The sequence below is a fragment of the Mytilus californianus genome, unplaced genomic scaffold, assembly GCF_021869535.1.
Source record: "Mytilus californianus isolate M0D057914Y unplaced genomic scaffold, xbMytCali1.0.p SCAF_5, whole genome shotgun sequence".
NCBI lineage: Eukaryota > Metazoa > Mollusca > Bivalvia > Mytilida > Mytilidae > Mytilus > Mytilus californianus.
Window position 1 is genome coordinate 63,347,601 of NW_026262701.1, and position 26,033 is coordinate 63,373,633.

At 32.8% G+C, this 26,033-nt stretch overlaps 1 protein-coding gene across 1 annotated transcript in view; it reads left to right on the plus strand.

The window, feature by feature from the left end:
- The window catches only part of LOC127701153 (tyrosine kinase receptor Cad96Ca-like), a 359,749-nt gene that overhangs the window by 26,240 nt on the left and 307,476 nt on the right, over positions 1–26,033 (plus strand). The window contains exons 2-4 of the mRNA XM_052204967.1: positions 4,123–4,268; positions 18,049–18,171; positions 25,199–25,324. Coding sequence (XP_052060927.1) covers positions 4,123–4,268; positions 18,049–18,171; positions 25,199–25,324 — 395 coding nt within the window. The remainder of the gene's footprint in view (positions 1–4,122; positions 4,269–18,048; positions 18,172–25,198; positions 25,325–26,033) is intronic.

The following is a 26,033-nucleotide window of genomic DNA, read 5'->3' on the forward strand; positions in this document are numbered from 1 at the left end:
AGTAAATTTATTTGTAGGTTTTGAGTAATTCTTTTACATATAAATTGTATATTTATGTAATATATTTACAGATTAAAATAAAAATTCTACACTGTTTTATTATAAATGCATATAATTTGAAAAAGTAACATACCTTTTTAAAGATTTATCATATACTATATCCTTTGTTATAGTCCATTTCTATTCTTGTTTGTTGTAAGTTAACATGGGCTACCTCCCCAGCATCTCTTTGTGTTACATTTTCATTTAATTGAATTAGTACACAAAGAATAGCCAGAAACATGAATACCCACAAAGTGTCCTTTTTGTGAGGTTCTCATTTCCTTTCATGCTTGTCAATCGTGCAAGTATTTCAACAAACTCAGTATACGTTTTGTTCAAATATAAATCTGAATGAGTTCCAGCCAATTTTCAAAAATAGCTTACCAAAGTCAAATGAAACCTTAATTCTGATTGGCTGAATATTTTTTTCAGTCTCAAATCAAAAACTGCTTATTAAATACAGGAAATATGATACAATTTTGTACATTTATAATAAATATTTAATTATCAATTTTAGTAAGACTAAGTCATGTAAGTAAACATTATAAAAATTATATCAAAAATTAATAATGATAATTTGAAGATATTTTGATATGAAAATAATTTAAGTAATGACTAGTAATTATGATACTTAGTAATTCCAATCAATTGTTTTAAGCATTTCAAAGTATTATCTAAAAACAGGCTATTATTTCAATTTGGAATATTTTTAATTATGGAATTTGCATAATTTCTTGTGCTTGAAATTTTTAATGAATTCCATGTTTATTCTGCATTATAATTTTTTAAGCATTGCATAACACTTTCCATACAATGTTTTTTGTATAGATAGTGTTGTGCGCGGCACAGTACATTCTATTGCAAATATGCTATCTTCTTTGTAATAGAAAGTGTTGTGCACCACGCAGAACATTAAAATACAGAATAAACATGGAATTTATAAAAAATTTCAAGCACAAGAAATTATGCAAATTCCATAATTTAATAATTCCAAGTTGAAATAATAGCCTGTTTAAAGAAAATTGCTATAATAGTTATCCAAATTTATGCAATTTTCAGACTGTGAAACCTACATATGTTGAAATTGTTAAATTATGGAGTCAAATTTCATAGGAAGCATTTATTATTATATATAATACGCCTTATGCAAGCAAACAAAATTATGTAGTGCCTAAGCCTACTTAGTAATAACAAGTTTTATATTCAAGTTATCAGAAGTAATTCCAGTAACTTTCATACTGCATAAGTTATTACTTAATTAAGGACTAAGTAATTCATTTACTCAAGTGAGTAAAATCATTATTAGTATTTGTTTTAATTTGAGTATTTTTTTTAATAGACACACATTTTCAGTAAAACAAATACTTGTTTCAAGTAACTATTTTCATATCTAGTAAAATATAAGTAATTGCTAGTAATAGTGAGTAATTGGTATGTAATAAAAAAGAATACTTAATTTAAGTAAAATATAAATACTAAGTAATTTTTTTTTTGTGTGTACTTCTGGAGAATGTCGTTCGTGTGATGAAAAACGCTGTAAATGCTGCCTACAGATGCATCACTCATCAACTTTTCACAGTAAGGCAACCGAAAATAACTATAGGATATTTTGCAATGCTAACTGCAAAAGTATGAATGTTATTTACATTCTAGAATGTTCGGTTTGTGGCCTCCAATATGTTGGTGAGTCAAAGCAGCCTTTCCACAAACGCCTCAATGGCCATAGGAGTGATATCTCTAAGAAGCCACTTCTCCCAGTTTCTCAGCATTTCAGACAGTCTGGTCACAAACTTGATGACTTTAACCGCATGAAGATCCTAGTGATTGAACAGAGCATTCACTGGAGTGATGCCCAGCGACAGGTTCGGGAAAGCTTTTGGATAAAGGAACTAAATGTACATCATCCAAACGGCATAAATAACAAATACTAAGTTTTATTTTTCACTCATTTTTGGATGTGAACATACACAGTCACGTATATTTGAGTATTGAGTTTTGTTTTATATTATGATGTTCAGGATTTTGGATTAAATCAATAGACCAAAACTTAACTGTATTATTGAGCTATTTTTATACATATAATCAGTATTGTTAAAATAATTGACACTGAAGAAGGCTATTTGTTAAGCCGAAATATTTGTCAACACGATTTAATAACAACATCTTCGTATTATACCATCTTATATAAGTATCGTTGTGCAAATCTCTAGACTTATATAATTTTTTCCTTATCTGCACAGTATCGTCTATTCTAGACGATCCGGTACATAGCAAATTTGCTGGTTGGTCCTTTTTATAGACTTCTATATATATACAAGTCTAAATTAAAAACAACGTTCAAACATATATATATATACATATAATTCGTTTCAAATTTAGCCCAACAATGTTGAATCATCAAATTTGCGTTAACAAATTTTTGTTCTTCCCTTAGCGGGATTCGAACCCTTGCGTCTGTGACATCGTTACACCACCTGCACCGTGTCCAGCGCCCTAGACCACTTGACCACCTAGGCTACACAAAAATATATCTTTCGGTGGTCGATGTAATGCCTTTTCTCGTCGGCTTTATCTAGGGTTGTTACACAGTACATGATGTATAGTGGCAAGTAGATGGTTTACTTTTCAGATCAGCTGTTTTGTCTGTCGTAAAGGATAATAATGTGAATTACCATGCCGCCACATCAAATTTTAATTTTATTATACAGTTCAGTGTATGTTCACTTGTTTTTGTTAATATGTGTTTTGATTGAGTTAAGCCATTTCAATTGATATTTTATAGTTTGTCTTTCTATGTTGTGATGTTACACTATTGTTTCAGGTAGGGTGAAGGTTGGCGCCTATTAAAACGTTTAAACCCGCTGCATTTTTTTGCACCTGTCCTAAGTCAGAAACCTGATGTTCAGTGGTTGTCGTTTGTTGATGTGGTTCATAAGTGTTTCTCGTTTCTTGTTTGTTATATAGATTAGACCGTTGGTTTTCCTGTTTGAATGGTTTTACACTAGTCATTTTTTGGGGCCCTTTATAGCTTGCTGTTCGGTGTGAGCCAAGGCTCCGTGTTGAAGGCCGTACTTTGGCCTATAATGGTTTACTTTTACAAATTGTGACCTGGATGGAGAGTTGTCTCATTGGCACTCATACCACATCTTCTTATATCAAAGTAGGTGTACTTTTCAGATCAGCTATTTTGTCTGTCGTAAAGGATGATAATGTGAAATACCATGCCGCCACATCAAATTTTAATTTTATTATACACGTCTAAACATGTGACAACTTTATGACAGACATTCTCCATCGGATAACACGTGGTTATACAGGGCTAACACCATATATATATATACATATTTCGTCTCAAATTTAGCCCAACAATGTTAGATCATCAAATTTGCATTAGCAAATTTTTGTTCTTCCCTCAGCGGGATTCGAAGCCTTGCGTCTGTGACATCGTGGCAACACCGCCTGCACCGTGTCCAGCGCCCTTGACCACTCGACCACCTAAGCTACACAAAAATATAGCTTTCGGTGGTCGATGTAATGCCTTTCCTCGTCAGCTTTATCTAGGGTTGTAACACAGTACATGATGTATAGTGGCAAGTAGATGATGTACTTTTCAGATCAGCTATTTTGTCTGTCGTAAGGGATGATAATGTGAATTAACTTGCCGCCACATCAAATTTTAATTTTATTATACACGTCTAAACATGTGACAACTTTATGACAGACATTCTCTATCGGATAACTCGTGGTTATACAGGGCTAACACCATATATATATATATAATTCGTCTCAAATTTAGTCCAACAACGTTAGATCATCAAATTTGCGTTATATATATAATCTTGAGATTGTGTATTTATGTATTAAAGATGGTTAAAACGCATTCCTTAATATACGAAAATCAAATAAGCAACTTGATAATAATTAACAATTTAAAGCAGAGGCCGAGGCTAATATTCCTGATAAAAGCGATGCAGCAGGACTTAAACTTAGATTTGTTTCTGGTAGGTCATTATCTTGACATTTATTCTTATTTATTTCAATAACACCGTTAAGTATATGTTTATTAAATTTGATTTGTAGATACAAGACTGAAATAATGGGTTTAAACCCTATAGAACAGGATTCTTTGCTAACTATTTCGTCTATTACCACTGATGACTTTGGTGTGTATGCCTGTAGAGTGTACAATACTATTGGATCTGCTATGGCTATTCATATTATACAAGGTAATGGTACTTTATCTTTTAAAAATTGTAACTTTTGATTTGTTGTATACTATTATAATGATCACCAACCTTTGCATTCTATAGTGTATTGACAAGAGGAAGGTGCTCAGCTTCCATGATTTTCTCAACTATAAAAATAAGATGTGGTATGGTTGCCAATGAGATAACTCTCCACCAGAGACCACACGACATAGAAGTTAACAACTATAGGTCATCGTACGGCCTTCAACAATGAGCAATACCCATATGCACATTGTTCACGTTTCACATATGTTACATAATTGCTTTGCATCACGGTACGAATTTATTAGCTTCATACGATATTCACGTCATCTTGCAATTATTACAAAACAAATATCGGTTCTCCTTGGTTGCCTTATAATGTTGGAATAGTTATGTTTGCTGGCCTCATATCACAATTAATTTGCCCTAACATTCTTTGTTAAAATAATGAAATAAAAAAAAACTGCTTCAAACAAAATGGTATTTGCTTCACATGAAGATCATCCTTTTCTCAGGAAAATATTACAATGCTAGAAAAAATCCATCTCTTCTTTCTTCCATAACACCTCAATACACATCCATGGGGTTCACCTAACCAAAGAAATAAAAGTAAACACCAAAAATTTGACCTTTGAACTAAAGACAATTTGAAACTTTTACTTTCAAATATTCAAGTTTTGGGTATCATAACAATTCATTCAAACGTTATTCTACCAAAATCAACAAAGAAACACTCACTTTTTCAAATAAAAAGCACAGAAAAACTAGACAAAGTGATGCCCCCGCCCTCCACTCTGAAGTAACTGTATTATAACACAGTCAATGTAGGACTTTCTTTGAGATATTATTGTGTCTGGGAGACGCAAATGATGGCCCCGCAAATGCAAAGTGTTATTTTAAAATACACAAAGTTGAGCATGAGAGCAAAAAGGTCTATGGTTCACTATAGGAGGAGTTATCAGGAAACGCTATGGACCTCTTATGCAAGTATATACTCCAAAAATGTCAAAGTTCAGCTATCTCCCAAAAGAGCAAATATTAATAAAAATCAAAACCCTGACCACATGCACACCTTCAATATATGTACAAACAGCCAGCAAAGTGAAAACTTCCTAGCATTCAAACTGTAGGAGGAGTTATCCGTAAACGCTATGCACCTCCTATGCAAGTAAATACTCCAAAAAATGACAAAGTTCAACATTCTCCCAAAAAAGCAAATATTAATAAAAATCAAAACCCTGACCACATGCACACCTTCAATATATGTACAAACAGCCAGCAAAGTGAAAACTTGCTAGTATTCAAACTGTAGGAGGAGTTATCTGGAATAGCTATGCACCTCTTATGCAAGTATATATAATCAAAATATGACAAAGTTCAACTATCTCCCAAAAGAGCAAATATCAATAAAAATCAAAACCCTGACTACATGCACACCTTCAATATATGTTCAAACAGCCAGCAAAGTGAAAACTTCCTAGCATTCAAACTGTAGGAGAAGTTATCTAGAATAGCTATATACCCATAATGGGACGGACGGACAGGGTAAAACAATATGCCCCCAACTTTCAGTTGCGGGGGCATAAAACCTGGGAGAAATTACATATTTTTACTGTAGGAACCACGAGCAAAGGGAATTAAATGTGGTCTGAAGCCTATTTGACCAACTTTTTTCATCAAGTCCAACAAAATTTTGTACCGACAAAGAAAAATGTGTTTCGAAGAAATTCACCAACTAATTTGCAATTTCAAGACGTATGTCATACACTTATCCGGGAATTACCCTTAACCCGGAAATATACCTTTATCCCTTTACCCTTAACCAGGGAACAAACATGTTCAATAATATTTTTTCAACAAAGCAAAATTTGTATAGTATTTTTTAAGATAAGATTTATAGTAAACTAATAAATATTTTTCGATAGATAGTATTGTGATAATTTTAGAAAATGCACAAATATTGAAATAATTCTTATTTGTAAAGGGAGAATTCATTCAAAAAATTGTATTTCATGGAAAAGGGAGACAACTGCAACGTATTACTCTTAAAGGGAAACGCGTTTACTCTTATCCAGAAAATATAATGTTTTACTATGGACTAATTGTTTGAAAAATATTTTACCACAGAAAGGCATATCCAATATTGAATCAACTAAAAATTAATATTTTATTTCCTCAATGATCTTGCAGTTTTGAAGTTCGAAATAATTTTCTTTTTGTATCATTAAGGGAACAATCATTTGATTTTGTTTGAGGGGGTGGGGGGACAAGGCATGAAGACTTTGAAAATTAATATCCTGGCCTGGTAAGAGTAAACAATTAATACCTTGCATACGAAAGAATGTAAATGAATTATCTATAACACAAAATGCATAAGATCTTGTATTAATGAATATTCATGCTGTCTCTATTTCTTTATCATAGTTTTCAAAATAAAAGGAACCCCCCCTCCCAAATATCAAATGGTCGACCACTAAACGGACAGAATAGTTGTGCAAAGTTTTGAGATGTAAATATAGGAATCACTCTTAGTTTCACAAATACTCGGTCAAAATTGCTTTATTTCAGGAGGTCCTTAAGTATTTCAGGATATCCTTAATATATATGGAGCACGATATTTATATATTCTTTTGTTTGTGTTTTTGTTCCTGAAATTTTACCAACAAGGCCACCATGGCTAAAAAATAGAACATGGCAGTAATATGAATTAATTGTCTAATATTTAGAAAATAAATCAGTCATGCGCAAAAATGCTCATAAATTTCAATTCTACTTATTTTCTCTTTACACCAAAATAATCAGATGGCTCCTTATTAGAGTTATTGCCCTTACATGACGATTTTGGACTTATTTTCATAGTTTTTCCTTTTATTTTGAAAAATATTATAAAGAAAGAGAGACTGTAGACAGCATGAATATTCATTAATACAAGATCTACAAAATACTTAATAGATAAGTCGGAACTTAAAAAGGATCAGCAATGCAAGAGATATTTTTGACAGGTGAGCGATTCATGCTCTTAGGTAGCTTGCAATTTTAGTTAAATGAAAAAAAAAACTCTTATCTGATAAATGCAGCAACATATTTTCTCGCGAACATATGAGACAGACTATATAGATGCTTCTGAATACTTTTAACCCGGAAATACAAGTTGAATACTTATTTGACGGAAATACGACCAACAGCTGTTTTTGCAGATCTACAAAAAATACAATTACTCCGCAACCACCAAGCCCTCGGTCTCCTAAGAAAAGGCTCACTATAAATTGAGGTGGCAACCAAACAACTTTTTTAAAATTTCTGTGGACACATCTCACAAATCATTTTACGTTTAGAACTCACAGTCGTGTGGACAGGCTAATTCTTTTCGACCCCTAAACTTCGTTTAAAACAAGTTTAAAATAGGAAACACTAAACATAAATATAGATAAGACTATGTTATACTTATTTAAAGTATACCCTCATTTGAATTAGTCTGGCTTTAGTCTGCCATTTTACTTTTAATGTCAGTACTCTTAACCCGGCAATATTTTATGAAAGAAAAGTATGTTTCAGAGAAAGTGTGTAGTTGCTGCGATGCTGTTGGTTGTATCTCCTTTTTTCTGGGATGAAAAATTGTAAACTTGCGAATCGGCTAGCATCATATAAATGAAGAAATAACGCTTTGAAGTGCGCCATGAGCTGTGTGGACAGGAAAATTACTAAATACTTCCAAACTTGTTTTCAAGACATGTAAAATTTGACACTGTTAGCAGAAAAAACGATAAGACCATATTATTATTGTTCAGATCATACCTTCTTCTGAATAAGTCTGCAATTTTACTTTTTATGTCGCTTATCCCGGAAATATGATGTAAAGTGAAAATTTGTTTAGCAGGGAAAGGGGTGGTAGCCTGCGATGCTTTTAGTTATCTCCACTTTCTGTCCAAATATGACACAATACTGTTTCTTATATTCTGTACAACTACTCACATCATACCTTTTTAAATACTTAAACTTCTAAACGGACAGTCGTGTGGAAAGGAGGATGCCTATTTACCCTAACATTTGCTTGCAAGTCGTATAAAAATACGACACAATTAAAAAAAATAACGATAAAACAATGCTATATTTTATATAAGACTTACATCCGAATAAGTTTGAAAAATATAGCCTGCAATTGTACTTTTTATGTCGATACTCTTATCCAGGAAATATGTTATGAAGTTATATAAGTATTAGTCGCAATGAAAAGGATAGTAGCTCCAATGATCTCAGTTGTTTTGAAAAAAATGACACAATACTGTTTTTTTTATATTCTGTGCAAACTACACACATAAACTATATTAACGTTCTAAAAGAAAAATTAATAGAACAGAATGATTCCTATATATCCAAAACCTTGTATCCAAGACTAAATCAAACGATTAAACACTACTATAATCTTTTGATTCTACCTTTATCTATAAGTTGGTTAGAAAAAAAGCCTCCCAATTTTACTTTTTATGTGGTTACCCTTATGCCGGAAAAAATATTTGTCAAATGGAAAAGGATTAGTAGATTTCCTCAGTTGTCTCTCCTTTCTTTCCAAAATAAAACAATATTGTTTCTTACATTCTATGCAAACTGTGCACATCATACTTGTTAAAAACGATCAAAACGGACAGTCGAGCGGACAGGATGTTTACAGTACGCCCGAATCTGCTTTCAAGACTGATAAAAATACGACACAATTAACGTCGGTACCCTTATTCTGTGAAAAGTGCTCACATCATACATTTTTAATAATTTTTACTTTTTAAACGGTCATTCGATTAGACAGAATATTTTACTTCTTTACCCCAAACTGTGTTTTCCAGACACAGTAAACAGAAATAATGACTAAACAATGTTTTATTTTTTAAAATTTGACCTTTTTCATGATTACAAATTATTGTAATTTTAAATCATATGTCGGTACTCTTATCCCGGATATATGTTATGAAGGGTAAATATGTGTTCGGGAAAAAGTGGCCAGTAACTGCGATGCTTTAAGATGTCTTCCCCAATTCTTCAAAATACCATGTTTTTTTTATATATAAATATATATATTTCGTATATTCTATGCAAACTGCTCACATCATTCATTTAAAATGCTTTTCCGTTTTAAAATCGTGTAGACAGTATGATTCTAATATACTTAAACATTTCGCTTTCAAGACATATGTAATGCGAATCACTCAGATATAACCATTAGACGATATGTTCTGAAAATAAATTCAAAATTAAATTCCATTTCATTTACATTTCAGTAAATATATGTTTGATAGACTGACTTATCCTAAATAAAACATATGTTATCAACCAATATGGAAATAATGTTTGTTTAATATGCAAAAATAGATTCTTAAAGGATGCCCCTAGGCCTGCTCAGACTACAATAAGTGAACATACAACTGTGGTCAGTTAATTCTTGATTAATCTAGATAAATGTATCAAACATCACTTGAAGGCATATTACATAATAGGATTAATAAATAGTTTGTAACTAACATTCATCATCAAACTTCTTTAAGTGATTTTTAACTGATGACTTAAAAAAATTCAATCTTCATCATGTTCAAAAATGGTAACTCTCCATGGAATAAAAACAAATCTGGTCTATCGAAACGCAAACAACCTAAAAAAATTCAGCTTTCACAAAAGGTTACACTCCATGTAAAACAGGTACTGAAGTTTCCTGCAACACTGCTAAAACTAACACTACCTATGAGCGCATGGAATCCAAGGAGTATGATCTTGTCGTCAAACCCAGACTGGATGGAATGCTATTAACAACTCCAGACTGTGAAGGAAATCCTAGTCCGATGTGTGTCTTGCTATTAAAAAAAATCCAACTGTTGATCTGAAAACAGAAACAAAAAATAATGTATTTGTCGGAATGAGTTATATTGACAATGAGGAACTCATGACAATGATTAGTAATGCAATACATCAGCATTCTGCACCATGTGGTACTCTGTCATTTGCATACTTTAATTCAGAAGTATGTTGGAAGTTTCAACTTGACTGTGTACATTTTCAATTTCTTACACCAATGTACAAACTGTACAAAACTATACCATCGCAGAAGTCAGGTCCAGATCCAACAGTTGCAAATGTTGGTTTTGCTCTAGGCATCCAAGAGACAGCAATTGGAAATACTATGGCACAACAACTACTTTCAAATATGAATTGTCCACCACCTTCAAAAAGTAGTATGCACAGAACATCAAGCAAAGTGTCTGATAAATTAGTTGAACTTAACTAATAGGACATGGCTGACAAATTGGAGATATTTAAAGCTGTCAACAGAAAGAGAGGAGCCCCAGAAAATAAAAATAAACCTAACTGTCGATGTGCGTTACTCTTGTAATACTATAACAAGTAAAAAGAAACCTGGTCAGAATGCGATCCAAGCATGTGTAGTCGGAATTGAGACGGTGAAAGATCACAAGTACATTGTTGCAACCGCATCATTAAATCAGATGTACTAAGTATTGGACAGAAGCATGGTTACGCAGTAATGGATTTAAAGTTTAATATCCAAATGGACATGATGAGTGCACGGCTGATCTACATCGTGCAGCTCCATTGTCAAAGTATGAACTTGGGAAACAGATTGGTAACCAGCTAGCTGTACAAGGAATTCTTGTAAAGTATGCAACAAGAGATGGTGACGGTAGATCTGCAAATGGAATAAATGATGCCATTCAAGCTCTGCATCCAATGGGGAAGGTAGCCCGGCTAGCAGATCCTATCCATCGAAGAATTTAGTAAAGGTTTGAAGTAACTTGTGGTAACGAAATCCCTGACTTAATAATTTACCAGTAATACATAGATTACGTTCATTGAAATCCAAAACGTCACTACAGATACAATCATAGCGAACGAGTTGTGATATATAAAAACCGTAAGATGGTGCCAAATAAACATCACCGTCCAAAAAAAGGAAAATTAACAATAGGGATCGAAAAATTGTACCTTTTGTCGCAAACTTTTGTGTAGAGCTTCCCGTGTAGAACTGAAATATTTAAATCTAGAAAAGGACAGTTATTACCGTTTATTTTTTTATCTATAAGTACATTGCAACCGTATATTTTTGAAATCCGTATAAAATGTCCTTTCATAAAACACCAGAAATGAAGTTTTCTAAACCAGAAGTAGATAATTATGTCCCATATTTCAAGTGAAATTACATTGAAACCATAACTTTTTTGGATCAGTGTTGAGGTTACCTGTTTTCTTATATTTCAAGATAAATAAGAAGATGTGGTATGAGTGCCAATGAGACAACTCTCCATCCAAGTCACAATGTATAAAAAGTTAGGTCAAAGTACGGCCTTCAACACGGCGCCTTGGCTCACATCGAACAGCAAGCTATAAAGGGCCCCAAAATGGCTAGTGTAAAACAATTCAAACAGGAAAACCAACGGTCTAATCTAAATAAGAAACGAGAAACACATATGAACCACACCAACAAACGACAACCACTGAACAACAGGCTCCTGACAAAGGACAGGTGCATAAAAATGCAGCGGGTTTAAACGTTTTAACAGGCGCCAACCTTCATCCTAACCTGAGACAATAATGTAACATTACAACATAATAAGACACACTATAAAATATCAATTGAAATGGCTTAACTCGATCAAAAAGACATTTAAACAAAAACAAGTAAACATACACTGAACGAATAAGTTTGATCTATGAAACAATATAAATACAATATTAAAACGTAGGTGCCTATATATAATAGACGTTACAGGTAGTAATAAAAAAGATGTAGGAAGAGTGTCAATAAGACAACTCTTACCTGGGACAAAATGGTGTTAAATAAATCAACGTACACAGGCAAATTTAAATATAATAATTTTTGTTGTTAGGAGTACGGAAGTAAACATTTTTTACAAAAATAATAAATTTGTTGTTCGGAGTACGAGTACAGAAGTGAAAATTTATCGTCATACTAAATACTTATCAAAGGTGTAACATATTAGAAATAGTGAGACGAGATATAACACAAAATAAGTAAACATAGAATTACAGAAATGCATTACAAATTGTGTCAACATGTCAAATTAACACGAACGTACGATTTGAAAGTACTCGCAGTTACTGAAAGCTAGTTAAGAGTTTATTTTTGCCTATTTTTTTTTTTTTTATCTTTCTTATCAAAACACTAATGTCATCGTCATGTGGAAAGATAGAACAATTGGTTTTTAATTTCGTACAAAGGTTCTTATATAGAATAATTGTTTCAACAATATTTTAGGTGTGCGTCCGTATTTTTTAAGTCCTTAAAAGCCTATATTTTTAATTTTTGATCTAGTTTTCAAGAGTTATTTTACATCATGACTGGAATTATCATTGTTTGTTATAATATTTATTTACCTAGATGTTTGAATATTATATAATTTTATTGAAGAAATGTTTGATAACTACAGATAAAATAATTTCAAATCACGCTTAGAACAGAACTAAAGTACTGTCCCTTTCCTAAATTTTCCTAAATGCTTGTTGGGATATGTTTCACAAAATAATACATATTTAGTTTAAACATGTCATCAGCGATGGTTTCAGGATACCGATTCATTTTGCCATTGAGGTGCAATTTTGAATATTGAAAGGTCTATATATATGATTTTCGTATACTTTTCCAACAATATTCAACCTGTTTCAATATAATAAAAATAGAATTCGGTGCTTAATGATGCTATTTTGAAGTAATTTTGATACAAAATTATAAATTTCACATGTCTTTGTAAATTCATCAAAGATTCACTACTCAAAAGGAAATGATATGTATTAGAAAGTCAATATACAACTTTAGTTCCAACATAATTTTATTTTTCGTGACTGTCTTTCTTATACATTTTTGGATAAATACTCATAATTTGCCAAATTCTGTTAATCTTGTGTTATTTGGCTATCTTCAGGCATTTATAACTTGGTCAACTGTTTAGAATTAGCCATAATATTGTAAGTCCACACATGGAGCTGTGAAATTGTTGCATTTAGTAAACATTGACATACTTTTTGAAATGGCTCCGTTTGTGAACTAGATTTAGTGGATATTGGCATTAAATTCAAATAAATCTTTACTATAATTTCGCACGTACAAACAAATCACTCACGCAATATTAATAGACATACGTTCTTCCAAAATAGAGAGATGTCTATGATATATATTTCAAGATCTCATTTAAATGTAAAGTTTAATTCTCAACGATGATGAGATTTTTAAGCATAGATTTAGTGGAGCAGGATTTGCTTACCCTTTCGGAGTACATGCGATCACCCCCAGTTTTTGGTTGGGTTCGTGTTGATCAGTCTTGAGTTTTTTATAAGGTCGTTGTGTGGACTTGTTTGTCTTTTCGGCGTATTTCGTTTTTTTTGCGAAGGCGTTGTCAGTTTCTCTTCGACTTATGAGTTTTGAATGTCTTCTTGGTCGTATTTTCCGCCTCATATATAGTTATAAATGAATTTTTTCATCAACATAATTGATTAAAGTAGACAAATAGACTGAACATTTAAATCTTAAGCGGAATTTTGGCGCAGTTCAGTGGATTTATTAATGATGCAGATAACAAAATTATATGTTATAAAAGAGATGCGAAAGATACCAAAGGGACATTCAAAAACATAAATCGAAAAATAAACTGACAACGCCATGGCAAAAAGAGAAAAAAGATCAGAAGACAAGCAACAGTATACAAAACACAACATAGAAAACTAAAGACTGAGCAACACGTACCCCACCAAAAAATCGGGGGTGATCTCAGTTGCTCCGGAAGAATAAGCAGATCCAGCTCCACATTTGGCATCCATCGTGTTGCTCATTTAAGTAGAAACCCGATGATAAGTCTAATTCGGTAGGTCACATTCATGGAAAAGGAGAGCGGGATTTTGGTTACGACGATTTCAACATATCCGTCGTCATCTATGAAATACATATTCCATAACGGTCAACCAACTCGTGATGGCGTCCGTAAAATTTTCGAAGGGATGATTTCAAATTCACCACTTGGAACTCTTGGTATAATACCTTGTAAGCAGCCATCCTCTATCGAGGAAATCGTGATAGGAAACGCAAGCCCTGGAATATCGTATCAACTGGGAGATATATATATACTCCATATGCAGGAGCTGTACGTAAATTAATAAAAACAAGAATGTTTCCATAGTACACGGATGCCCCACTCGCACTATCATTTTCTATATTCAGTGTACTAAGTTTCAAGTTGATTGGACTGCAACTTCAGCAAAAACTACCTTGACCAAAAACTTTAACCCGAAGCGGGACAGACGGACGGACTGACTGAAGGACGAACGGACGAACGGACGAACGGACGCACAGACCGAAAAACATAATGCCCCTCTACTATCGTAGGTGGGGCATAAAAAGTGTCAGTCATATATATTTTCCTGCAGTCGAGTGTTTGTAATTAGTTTCAACGGCGTGGTATAAGACTGAAAAGTGGGGGAGGGGGTGGGGCGGCAAACTTCTGAGAATGAAGACAAGATAAAATTGAAAGAAAAGGTATCTTTTCTTTATTATAATGGTCTAGAAGTTTTCATTTTTTACAATCAATAATTTGTTCTTGCCAAAAAATGGGATCCCAAAATGGGATCCCTTGTTACCCTTCCAGCTACTACGCTACTACTTTAAGCAGGCACTTTATTCTACTTTCTGAAGTCAAGTAAATCAAACAGTGTTTCCGATAGAATTTTCAATATCGCAAATGTCAATAAATGTATATGCGTGATAATCTTTTGTATTGTGTTGCTCACCCGCAGAATTTTACTTCATATCTCCTTACTTATGTCTTTCAAATTATGTTATTCCATATCAACCCATTAAGAAAAAAGAAAAATGTTCAAAACTTCGGGTATATTAAAACAAATCAATGCTCATTTATACTGGCAATATAAACGAAAAATCAAATAAGTGTTAAAACATGATTTTTAAGTTGTAAGGAAAATGAACCCGTAAAAAGGTTTGTGGTTCACAAGTCCCAATATGTTTAAATTGTTGTGAAATCAAGTTAAAATTAGCATAATATAAGGTTTGGCTCCTTCCTGCTCCCCTTAGTCACATGTTACCACTCTCCCTTTTTAAAGTTCCTGGATCCACTACTGATTAAGCATAGCAAACCAAAATAGGCTTCTGTGAATAACCTCTTCCAGAAGAACGATTCATCAAGTCAACTAAAACAATTGCTATTATAATCATTGTATAAATACATGAATTTAATATGTTATGCATTGGTTAGATCATGGCTTGATGATGGATGAGGTCTTGCTTTTGAAATTTGATCTATTAAACTAATCAAAGTAAGAAAGGTTTACGCTATGAATTTTTAAGGGAAAGAAACAACCACCGCATACTGTTTACACAAAAAAGTATAACAAAAATACTGAACTCCAAGGCAAATTCAAAAAGGGGAAGTTCATAAAAACTGACAAAATCAAACGCTATTAAACAACGGAACAAGTGAAAAACAACTGCCATATTCCTAACTTGGTACAGGCATTTTCCGAAGAAAAAGGTGGGTTAAACCTGGTTGTATAGCTAGCTTAACATCACACAAGCAAGGGTCACATGATAATATAATTATATTCTCCTAAACTTCCTCAATATCGTATTGGGGAGAGTGTCTGTTTGATTGTTTAATACACAATAACGTCTGATCGGAATACAAAAATTCATAGAATGCATTATCCAGCCTTGAGGCAATGCAAAACACATTTAACTGTTTTCAGTTGTCCCTATTGACCCTCTGTGCCTACATGACCTACACAATTGATTAACTGTTAAGTATGTTATCGCCTTAAATGTGGCAAAAATATTTGACACTCGATGTAAGAAAGCAACTGCAAGTCACTTCTACATGAAGCTGTCGACAGGGAGATTGGATTCTGTATGATATATTCGCCAGCCATCATCCGAGTTGACAGTATGTCAGTATCTCGATTTGGAATTAATATTGATTCACTCATAGGGTCTTTGCATCGGAAATAAACACATTTATTCTAAAACCAGTTGTTGGCATGATACGGGTCATATTCTTCTAGTATAATTTATGATGGCATGATACTAAACCTCTAACGGGAGGGATTGTGATTGATTTTCATATGATGAAGACATAACCTTTCAATCAGTTTAGTTGAAGTCCGGAGCAGTAACTGCTAGTAGTCCTTTGTTAATTTATGTTTATCAATGTGATTTTGGTTATAGTTTCTTCTCTTACCTATTCTAACATCGGACTCGGACTTCTTTTAAACTGAGTTTTATTGTGCGTTTTGATGTGTGTTTGTTTATTCCATATTGGGTAATAGTATAAGGAGATGGTTCAGATCTCACAAAACATGTTTATCCCCGCCGCATTTTGCGCCTGTCCCAATTCAGGAACCTCTAGCCTTTGTTAGTCTTGTGTGTTTTTGAATTTTATTTTTTCATTTGTATGTTTTGGAGTTTAGTTTGTCTTCTATTTCGCTGAACTAGTATACATTATTGTATATGGGCCAGCTGAAGCCCGCCTTCGGGTGTGGCATGTTCTCGCTCCATCGAAGACCTATTGGTGGCTTGGGCTGTTTGCTCTTTGTTCGGGTTATTGTCTTTTTGACACATTCCCCGTGTCCATTCTCTATTCTATTTCTGTTTAATTAATAGTAGAATTGTTCAAAAACTGATCTTAAATAAGACTAATATGAACAGCAATAATTGGCCTTTATTTAATTTTGATATCTTTCTTACAGTTCTTACATATCTTTTTAAAGTATTGTTTCTTTTGCCTCTATATTTTTATTTATGCGTGTATTTTTTCCAGCTCCTTTGCAATGCCCGTGTCGTATGAGATTTAAAAGCAATATTACAGTTGATTGTATGTTGTACTGTTACACACTATCCCATGTTAGGGGATGATTCGGCTCTCACAAACATGTTTTAACTGCCACATTCTTTGTATGCATGTCGTAAGTAAGAAGCATTTTGCTCATTGTTTAAAACTTGACAGAATTCCAACTTTCTTGCACATATACTTCTACATGACATGACCTTGTGCATCTACTATTTTGATTTTGTGACAAGAGAGTAACTCATGAGTAAACTGGATAACGGTGCCAGTGGTAATTTTAATATATACCGAGATAAACAGCAAATGCTTTATCTTCTTCAACAGTAGCAGTAGTAACAAGAAAAACTATTTATATGTAGCAATAAAAGTATTGTCAGTAAAAAGGTAGTGCATTTAAGAAAACAAATGCATAAATCGTTTGAATTAAAATCGAGTTATCATTCTGGGATTGTCGATTATTACATACTTCTGGTTATTACCGTTCATTCCTCTTTGGTCGTTCGATCACCTCCTATTTATTATAGTCGAGTGGATATGATTTAAAAATTCTATTTTGTTTATCCCGTCATGCTCTGACATGTTACAGTCGATACTTGAAGGTGGTCAAACAACTATGTTATGTCATCTAACAATGACACAGAAATATCTTTATTTTAAGAAGATGTTATATGATTGTCAATGAGACAACTCTCCACCAGAGACGTGACATAGAAGTTAACAACTAAAGGTCACCGTTCGGCCTTCAACAATGAGCAAACCCATACATACCGCATAGTCAGCTATGAAAGGCCCCGAAATGACAAATGTAAAATTCATATTCTTTTAAAAATAACCATATTTATTACAATAATGGTATAATAAATTTCAAAAGTGAGAGGTAAAATCGTGTTACTAATTTGACTTATTATTGATCATTTTAGATGTTAATGAATGCAGCTATAACCCACCATGCAACCAGGGCTGCAAAAATAGCATTGGTTCATACATATGTGTCTGCAATGATGGATATGCCTTTACAAATGAAAGTTTGACTTACTGTGAAGGTAGGTTGGAAAACGATGTGTCACATTTTATCGTCATGCTACCATGAACCTCTATGTTTTCCAAGGATCCTTAGATAATTTAGGTAGCAAGTTTTTGACGAGTGTTTAAACGCCTTTCTAACAAAGGTTTGAAGCTTTTTTATTTTTTATTTTTTCATCTTTTCTTAAATGTTTAATCTATTTTAGTTGCCGATACAACGGTTGGGTTCAAAGAAATAAACATTTGCACTTTTATATGGTACACAGAACTTATAGTTTTAGCAAGTTTTGATTAAATTCTCTTTATTGCATTCTTAAAAAAAAAGGTTTCATAGTATTCTAACTTACATCCACTTCATTTGAACTTTGGTTGATAGTTGTCTCATTGGGAATCATACCACATATCCTTATTTTTATATTAACTGAATACGGAATACGCATAGGTCTTACATATAGCTTTATGATAATGAATTATTCTCAACATTAAAAATGGAACTTTATTTAAGATCATTTGATATTTGTATAAAACACATGTATTGGCTAGTGTATAGTTTGCTTGTGTTGTATCACGCAGACATTTAAACTTTTATACTACTTAGTAATTTCTTCGTTGGAGTAAATTTAAGTTGTGGAATAAATTGTGATCCATTATACTGAAATCTTATGTTTGTATAAATATGGTTGAAAACTTTTATCACAAAAAACACAGTCGATTTTGAGTATTTATTCTTTCAATGCGATCATTTCTGATATACTGGACATAACATTATTATTGTTACCATGTAACCTTAATTTTGCCCCTAACCTGAATATCAATGAAATATTTTCCACGGGAAGTTAAGCAAACAACAATCAATAAATCAATCCGTTGTGTTGCTTTGCTTACTAAATAATATTTAGTTTATCAATTATATATGTTATTAGTCCTAAAAGTTGACCTGTGAAATCATTAACGGAGTCATAAATAAGAATAGGATTCTATACCTTTGAAAACTAAAATATGGTCTGCACTTTTGTGACCGAACATAACAATTATGAAGGTGATATTGGAGTCTATGATCAAATTTGATTCGCATGTACATAAACTTTATCTTAACGACTGCCGTACTTAATTAGAATGTATCATCGGAATAAACTCCCAATTTGACATCTGTGAACGCAGACATGGTTAAAAGGATGCCCATTATTATTATACTGTGCAGAATGAACATCCTCTTTACATTATAAAAAATCTAACTCTCTTGTTTCTACGTTGCTCTGGTATGGTGCAGATTATACTTCAAACACTACATATAAACTTAGGATTGAGCAATATAAACCCAACTAAAAACCGGGTCGATTCAGGTGTTCCGGAAGGATAAGCATATCCTTATATGCTCATGATACGTACATATCCGGTGTTAGGTCTCACCCAACGATGTCACAGTTAAGCCAAAGAGGACGAGAGAATAGCTTTGACAATTGGATCTTATCCGTGGTCATCTGCGACACACATATTCAATAACGATCTATCAACTCATGACAGCGCCCGTAAAACTTCCGAAGAGATTACTTCAACTTTTCTACAATAGGAATCCTCTGTCAAGGAATCAAGATAGAAAACGCAAGGTCTGGAATATCGTATCAACTGGGAGAAATATAATCTTTCTGCAGGCACTACTTGAATATTGGTACATAGAAATAGAAAGTTCTTACTGGAAAGCGGAATTCATCTCTTTTGTCGTTAAGTGTAGTTTCCAACAGACAGTAATTGTCAATTTCTAGATGTAAGTCAAAATATGGGGCAGATTAAACTTTATCTGTGGTATTCTTTATTTCAAGTTCGATGGGATATATCAGATAAACAAGACACTAAACCAAATTTTGAATTATTTAGTGAGAGGACATTATTTATATCACGGAATGTGAAGTTAAAGTATAATGCTAGCTTCTTTATTTTTCCTAGAAGCTCCTGTATTAAATCTGCCTCATATGTAAAAAAGAACAAGACGGCAGGAAGAGGAGCATATTTGGTTCCAATGTCGATTGTCTATTGCTAAATACGTCCTCCAAACGTAAAAGATATGTTGTCAATACGTTAATAAAGCTTCGATCTTGAGGATGTCAGTTTTAGAGAATTATTTTTTTTAAACAGAGTTGTTATTTTTCTTCAAAGGATAATTGTTTATCCGTTCCTAAAGCAAGATATTTGTATCAACGTTGTCCTTTTTATGAATCAGAGTTACAATAAATCTTTCAACCTGTTGTACAGTTTAGAATGAGGAGTACTAGTGTAAAGGTTAAATTAGTCAAATGTTTATACTAATGCAAGAAGAATGAGACTTAGATTGTATGTATTCTGCTAGACGTTTGTAATATTTTAGTATCCACATCTCATTCACATCGTCCCAAAGTTATGTTGTTTCACAGCAGCTCTGAAGCCCGGCTATGATTGCTGATAAAATAGATGTTAATAATTTGGAAAGAAGATTCGTGGAGCATTCGGCTTACCCAGCAATATTAAGTTGTTTTCAAAGACACTTATGTATTTTTGGTATCCAGTACAGTGGAGGAAGGCTAGTTTTTCATCTTTGGTTTAAATTCCAAAGGAATATAGAACAGACCTATTATTGTTCCTCCTTGGTTAAAAGTCATCAAAAATATCAGGCTTATAATTTGGTACACAAGACGCGCTTTTCGTGTACATAAGATTATTATTGACACTCCAATAAAAAACAGTTGGCAGTCCAAATCAAATACAAAGTAAAAGCACCTAAACACGGGAAATTCCGAATGGATGTGCCAAATATGGCTAAGGCAATCTATACCCAAGGGTAGAAAAACCTTAGTAAGTGTAGTGGTGGTATCTGTTAAATTTCCAAGTAATTATTAGGTCTTTCCACTTTTCTGTGGAAAGACCTATTGTATTTGTTCTGATTATTATTATTTTTTTCTTCCGCCAAATTTTGTTCTCGCGTAAAATTTTTGTTTCGCAATATGTCACTAAAATATTTCTTATATAGTATCATACAGTTTTTATATTTGCGCTTTTTATTTTCACCCATTCTAAGCCGAACAATTTTCTTTGTAAGAGCTATCTCCCTATTCACTGTTTATCAAGTGTGTGCATCTCCTTCGTAACAAAAAAAGATATTGACAAAATTCTTTTTCTAAACTGTTCGTTACATCCTCAGAAATTTTTAGCTAATTTGGATCGAAGCGATTCGATGAAATTTTATAGGAGTTATCTAACTTTACCAAATAAATTTGTTGGTATGTTTTTTTAACTCATAAACCATTAACCGTATAACCCTGGAATGTTTTTATTTGAGGCCCCTAGGTGCTAACTTCGAAAATGAGGTCAAGGTCAAAAGTCAAGGTCAAGTTCTTAATTTTGACTTTTCTTTGTTTTTGCATTTTCTCCAACACTTTTAAAGATATATATAAAAGAACAGTTGCAAAATGTTTGCTTAATTGTTATGAAGGTATGTTACATTTGGTCTGAAACAATCTAATGGCATTTTATAGGCGTTAGTGCCGCTGAAATGTCTAATTATAAGGTTAATTGATTATTACTTCAACTTGGTTCATTATAAAGCCATATGACCTTTAACAAAAGGTTGGGTGACATATGACCTTGAAAAATGACAACCGGAAGTGACCTTGAGAAAACCGGAAGTAGCCATTTTTGCACTTTTTTCATTAAAAAGTACTCGGAATCCATATATTTTGTAATTTAAATGCATAAACTGATCATTATAAACTAGAAGTGACCTCCAATTAACCGGAAGTGGCCAATTATCTCCTTGTTTACAGGCAAAAGTATATAGAAACTATATATCTTTGGAATCAGTGTGAAAGAAGCTATCATATGAGACTGGAAGTGAAATTTACTTCACCGGAAGTAGCAAATTATCTCCCTTATTTCACTCAAAAGGATAAAGAAACCATTTATTTATCGCATCAGTATGAAGGAACTTATAATTGGACGCCATTTTTGTCGAGCCTTCGACTTTTGTCGAAAAAGCGAGACATAGCGATCCTACATTCCGTCGTCGGCGTCGTCGTCGTCGTCGTCGTCGTCGTTGTTGTCCTCGTCGGCGGCGTCCACAAATATTCACTCTGTGGTTAAAGTTTTTGAAATTTTAATTACTTTCTTAAACTATCCTGGATTTCTACAAAACTTGGACAGAAGATTGTTTATGATCATAAGATAGTATCCAGAAGTAAATTTTGTAAAAAAAAAATTCCATTTTTTCCGTATTTTACTTATAAATGGACTTAGTTTTTCTGCCAGTTAACATTACATTCACTCTGTGGTTAAAGTTTTTAAGAATTTAACAACTTTCTTAAACTATCCTGGATTTGTACCAGACTTGGACAGAAGCTTGTTTATGATGAAAAGCTAGTATCTAGAAGGAAATTTTGTAAAAATTTTGTTCCATTTTTTCCGTATTTATCTTGTGCAGAAAAATTGGTACCGTTTATGTAATTTATGTAATTACTTATAAATGGACTTAGTTTTTCTCCCAGTTAACATTACATACAGTCTGCAGTTAAAGTTTTTAAAACATTTACTAGATTCATAAACTATCCTGGATTTTTACCAAACTTGGACAGAAGCTACTTACAATCAAAAAATAGTATAGAGAGGAATATTTTTCTTAATTTTTTACCTCATTTTTGTTGAGCCTGCGATCAACAGCAAAAGAAGGCGAGACACTGGGTTCCGCGGAACCCTTACGAATTTTTAACTTTGAGTAAACCGGAACTAGCTTCTTTTCAATAACTTTGAAAATTGATGTGGAAAGACCTTCAATTGTTCTCTGAACAATGTGTTTTTAATTAATACCTAATTTCTTTATCAAGCAGTTAATGAAATGTCATTTTAAAACAAAAACGATGTTGTTAGGCGCTTTGTTTGCGAAGACAACACCATATGTAATATCAACAATTTATGTCATGGATGGGATAGGAACAGATTGATCTATAAGATTGAGAGGTATTTTGGATTGAACATATTTATGATAAAGGATATTGTCTAAATTGATGGCACCGAATTGCATCCATCGGTAACCTACAGTTCTTCCAGTTGATGGGCTAGGAAATTCGATGTTTTGAACCTTTTGCGAACAACTCTTTAATTGTTTACGATGCAAATGTCTCCATTAATAACATGACCAGCGGGACTATATTTCTATTGGGACGATAATCAACAGCAAGATAACTTGATTTTCAATTCAGATCATAGTTACTCCTGGTGAAGTAAGATGTTTAGTTAAATTACTAGTGAATTGAGTATCTGTTATCGAAATTTCACAGGTTTGTCAGTTTTCGGTTTTACATCTGAAAATAAGAAAAATGTAGTTTAGTCAATATTTCAAACGACAGTGTGCGAAGATTATTGTAATTGGAATTATGATGATTTTTTTTTTATCAAAAATCATTAATTGAAGAAAAACCGATTAGACAATGGCAAAAACGAAAAACAACAAAAAAGCAATACGTTTTTAGCAGGAGTTTTTACACTAAAGTCTATGATGTTTCCCAACATGGCACACGCAAATTAAGAGATAATCATCATTCAAAAACCATTGAGACGAAAAATACACAGGTTAAGGTACAGACTAAAAATTAAACAAAAGTGATGGCGACTATAAAAATATCTTGTATCATAATGTAGTGCGCGGATCTCTATCATTGCCTGGACATAGTTGTGTTCACTTTATTTGACACAAACTCTCAGTAGCGAACTAACTGTTGACGGTTAACACCAACATATATATATCACTCTAAAACATGAAATTCACTATTTGGATACTGATCCAATCTAGTATTTTTTTTCCAAAAAGCATTATTCACAAGAAAACTAATATCTTTTTGTATTGATTTTATTAACATAAAAATCATCACAGATACTACGCTTATAATTTTTTACGCCAGATGCGCGTTTCATCTACAAAACGCTCATAAGTGACGCTCGAAAAAATAGTTTAAAAGGCCGAACAAAATACGAAATTGAAGAGGATTGAGAGCCCAAAATTCCAATAGGTTTTGCTAAATATAGCTAAGGTAATCTTTTCCTGAGATACAAAAAAGTTTGGTTAACAGTTAATTTATAAGTATGACAATACCAATGATAATTCATGTCAACACAGAAGTGCTGACTACTAGGATGGAAATATTTATCACACATATTATCACATATTAGGGGCCTCGGTGGCCGAGTGGTCTAAGTAGTTGAACTACTGTATCACCAACCTGTAAGCACTCAGGTTGTGAGTTCGAATCCCGCACGTGGCATGTGCGCCCGACTTCAATCGTAATTGACTAGGGTTGTCACTGAAGGTCGGATGTTCTCTCCGGGCGGCATCATCCACTTATAAAATCTGACCGCCACGAAATAGCACATTAGTGCTGAAAGTGACGTTTAACACAAAACAATTAAATCATATCAAATATCACATACTATTTAAATAGAAACATATTCCAAAATGCTTGTTCTAGTCATTAAAAAATTGTCTTGTACCATACACTCAATTTAGATTGTAAGTAGAAATAATTTCCTTAGATGATGAAGATCACCCTTTATCAATTTAGTTCTTCCGAAGCACTTTTCTGGATAAATCCTCAACCGGAAAACTCGAACCCAAACATTTGAAAGTCTAGTAAGTTTAAATACCCGAATACGTTAGGAGCTTACTAACTTAGGGACCTAAAGAGAACAGCCGAATTCCTCTAAGATCAACTTTTGCCTGATGGAGTTTGATTTGTGAAAATATATTTATGCTCGAAAAATATTTTTCAAAATGTTTTCTTGACGAAATCGGTTGATTTATCTACCGCTTGAAATTCTTTATATAGGCTTTACATATTTAATGAATTTAACGATTGTTTTTGGCAAAATAAAGATTTTCCATTTTGGTTTTGATTAAAGACATATCTATATATATCAGGACCACAAGCTGCTTAAGATGTCAAAACTATTATAAAAATAAAAAACAATTTATACAATCTATTTCTTCGTGAACTTTAGAAATATTCATTTTATTGTATGTTTGTATTACAGATATAAATGAATGTATCAAACCAGAAACACAGACCTGCGCTCAAATATGTACGAATTTAAATGGGTCATTTTTATGTTCCTGCAAGGATGGATATACAATTGAAAGTAACAATTATGACTGCAAAAGTAAGTAGCTTATTTAGGAATGAAACAGTACCTTACACTATAAGTCATATACTTTTTATACTGCAAATGTTTGTTATTTAGTCAAAATAATGTTTATTATAACATTCTTTTAAAGAATCGTAGGTGGTATGTTGAAAGGAAAATGTCTGTCTCTATCCAAAATACCCCTTTTCCAGTGAAAGTCAGTATTCACCATGGGTCTATCAATTTTGCAGAATCTACCTTTAAATCTTGTATTTTATGTTAAATAAATATATATATATAAAGACATGTAGGTCTTACGTTTTGCTCAACGATACTAACATAAGATTTTAATATATAAAGATGTTATAAAATCGTATTGACAAATATTTCGGCTGAACAAATAGCCTTATTCAGTGTCAATGTCTCTATCAAAACTTTTAATGTAATACAATACTAGTTGTTTATGTTTTAAAATACAGGTAAAGTTTGAACTATTGATTTAATCCGAAATCTTGCACTTCATTAAACAAGAAAAAACTCAATACTACAAGACCTTTTCAACAACTCTCGAAATCGACTCATGACACCTACATTTTACAGGTGAAATAGAGAGGTCGTATCAAAGATCTAAGGTGTAACATGCATTTAACATATACGTACATATTCGATTTGAACATTCATTACAACGAAGTATTGAAATACTATTTCGATTCTAGCAGTGTTTGTTTCAATTTGATCAAATTAA